The 2240-nt window shown below is 41.4% G+C and overlaps 1 protein-coding gene across 1 annotated transcript; it reads left to right on the forward strand.

Annotated features, from left to right (window-relative positions):
- The first annotated feature begins 828 nt into the window (after window positions 1-828).
- LOC110722464 lies at window positions 829-1901 on the forward strand. The gene is made up of 2 exons (XM_021901735.1): window positions 829-1330; window positions 1516-1901. The coding sequence occupies exons 1-2, from the start codon at window positions 829-831 to the stop codon at window positions 1899-1901; spliced, it is 888 nt and encodes a 295-aa protein (XP_021757427.1).
- Window positions 1902-2240: the final 339 nt, after the last annotated feature.

Consider the following 2240-nt stretch of genomic DNA (forward strand, 5'->3'; position numbering starts at 1 on the left):
ACATGACCAATTAATTTGAGATTGTTAATTTTCATCTTGTTTGATTTGTATTCTACTAATTTGTCATTCATAGAGGAAACCTAGCATGGCAATTAGTCTAGATAGCCTTTTGAACACTTTGAATGCATTTATCATTATTCCTTGCAACACTTGTTGGCTCAACTTACCCCAATTTAGCACCTCTATTATGAAAACATTTGGAACCTAACCCCTAGCATCTTTGTTATTGATTTTACCTCTTTTATTTGCTTACTTTAGTTAGTTTGCTTGACTAGGCATTCATACACACTTTCGAAATAGCTTAACACATAGACTATAGTAATTGACCCTTCATTCCTTGTGGATCAACTTGGACTTGCCCCTATACTAGGAGTAGGTTTGGGTATAAATTTTGGTGACTTGGGAAGACTAGCCTAATGACCCTAGTTTCACCCCATGTTAGTGAATAATGGTGCTTACTATTTGAGGGAGGAAGCTGAGTTATGGTGGGCCCAAAGAAAGGATGAGTTGCGGAAAAGACCAAACTTTGGGTGGGATAAGTTCAAGGAAGCCTTGAGGGAGAAGTTTTACCCTTCCTACCTAAGAAAGCAGAACTACATGGAGTTTACCAACCTGAGAATGGATAGCATGTCTATCAATGAATACTACAACAAGTTTGAGTTGATAAGGTTTGCCTCGGAAGTAGTCCCTACCGAAAACATCAAAGCTTAGAGATTTGAGCAAGGCCTAACCTTGACCCTCCAAGGGAAGCTAGGGGGATTGACCTTTTAAACCTTAGATGAAGTCTATGGCCGTGCAGTCAACCTGTACGGAATCAAGGGGAGGGAGATGGAGCATGTTGGAGAGAAAAGGAAGAACTCGGACTCTTTTCACGGGGGTGAAAAGAGGCATAATCCCAATAGTAACAACCATGGGAATTTTGGATATAGGAGGGACAATAAGGGGATCTTTGGAAAAGGGAATGGGGGCCAATCGTCCAATGCTAGAGGGAATGGAAACCAAGGGGGTGAAAGACCCAAGAGGAAGTACATATGTAGGCGGTGTGAGAAAGACCACCTAGGGAAGGACTGCGAAGGGAAACCGGTAACTTGCCGTTATTGTCAGAAATTGGGACACCGTGAATACGAGTGTTACAAGAAAGAGGTTGACGTTAAGTCAGGGAGGGTGAAAGAGTCTAGTGTTCCTAGCAAACCATCTCAGCCTAGTGGACCTACACCCAAGGTTGGAACCAGTAGCGTTGCAGGAGGTGCCCCAAAGGGTCGTGTGTTCGTGATGAACAGTCGTGAGGCTGAAACTGTTAATGATGTGGTAATTGGTGTTTTCCTTACAAGTTATTTGCTTGTGAAATTTTTTTTTCATTCGGGGACATCCCATTCCTTTATTTCTAAGAGAATAGTTGAAAGTCTCAGGTTAGTGAGTCTTGAGTCAGTTTCTCTTGATGTGTCTATTCCGTCTGGGGAAGTGAGGAATTGTTCCAAGTTGTTTAAGATGTACCTATTTCCAATTCTGGGGTAGAATTTCCGCCAAACTTGATCGAGTTTGATTTGAGGGATCTCGATGTGATTCTGGGTATGGAATGGTTGGGAAGGTACGAGGCAAAGATTGATAATGCATCTAAAAAGGATACTTTGACTAGCCCAAGTAAGACCAGAGTGGTGTATAAAAAGGAAGGGAAAAGTTCAGGGTTGAGAATTACTTCTGCAATGCAATTACAGAAGATAGTTAAGAAGGGTTGTTCTCTGTTTTTGTGTAATGTTCAAGAGATTGAAAGTGAGGAAAAGAAGGGTGATGGAAGTATTCCTGTTGTAGAAGAGTTTCCTGATGTATTTCCAAATGAGATTCCTGGTATGCCACCAGTAAGGGATGTTGAATTCACTATCGACCTAGTGTCTAGTACTTGACCTATTTTTAAGGCTCCATATAGGATGGCTCCAGCTGAGATGAAAGAGTTGAAGACTCAGTTGGATGATTTATTGGAGAAAGGTTACATTTGACCTAGCTCCTCACCTTGGGGAGCTCCAGTGTTGTTTGAAAAGAAAAAGGATGGAAGTATGAGGTTATGTATTGATTATCGAGAGTTGAATAAGGTGACAGTGAAGAATTACTATCCATTACCAAGGATCGATGATTTGTTTGACCAATTGAAAGGGGCTGGTGTGTTTTCGAAGATAGACTTGAGATCGGGTTATCACCAGTTGAGAATTGCGTAGCAAGATATTGCGAAGAGTAGTGCTTTTAGG

The sequence above is a fragment of the Chenopodium quinoa genome, unplaced genomic scaffold (genome assembly GCF_001683475.1).
Source record: "Chenopodium quinoa cultivar QQ74 unplaced genomic scaffold, ASM168347v1, whole genome shotgun sequence".
NCBI classification, from domain to species: Eukaryota; Viridiplantae; Streptophyta; class Magnoliopsida; order Caryophyllales; family Amaranthaceae; genus Chenopodium; species Chenopodium quinoa.

Bases quoted from the DNA above. Each gene is read 5' to 3' on its own strand.
- LOC110722464 (XM_021901735.1), top strand. From the start codon at position 829: ATGGAGCATGTTGGAGAGAAAAGGAAGAACTCGGACTCTTTTCACGGG. The intron at 1,331-1,515 runs GTTATTTGCTTG...ATTCTGGGGTAG, and splicing joins AATTGGTGTTTTCCTTACAA to AATTTCCGCCAAACTTGATC.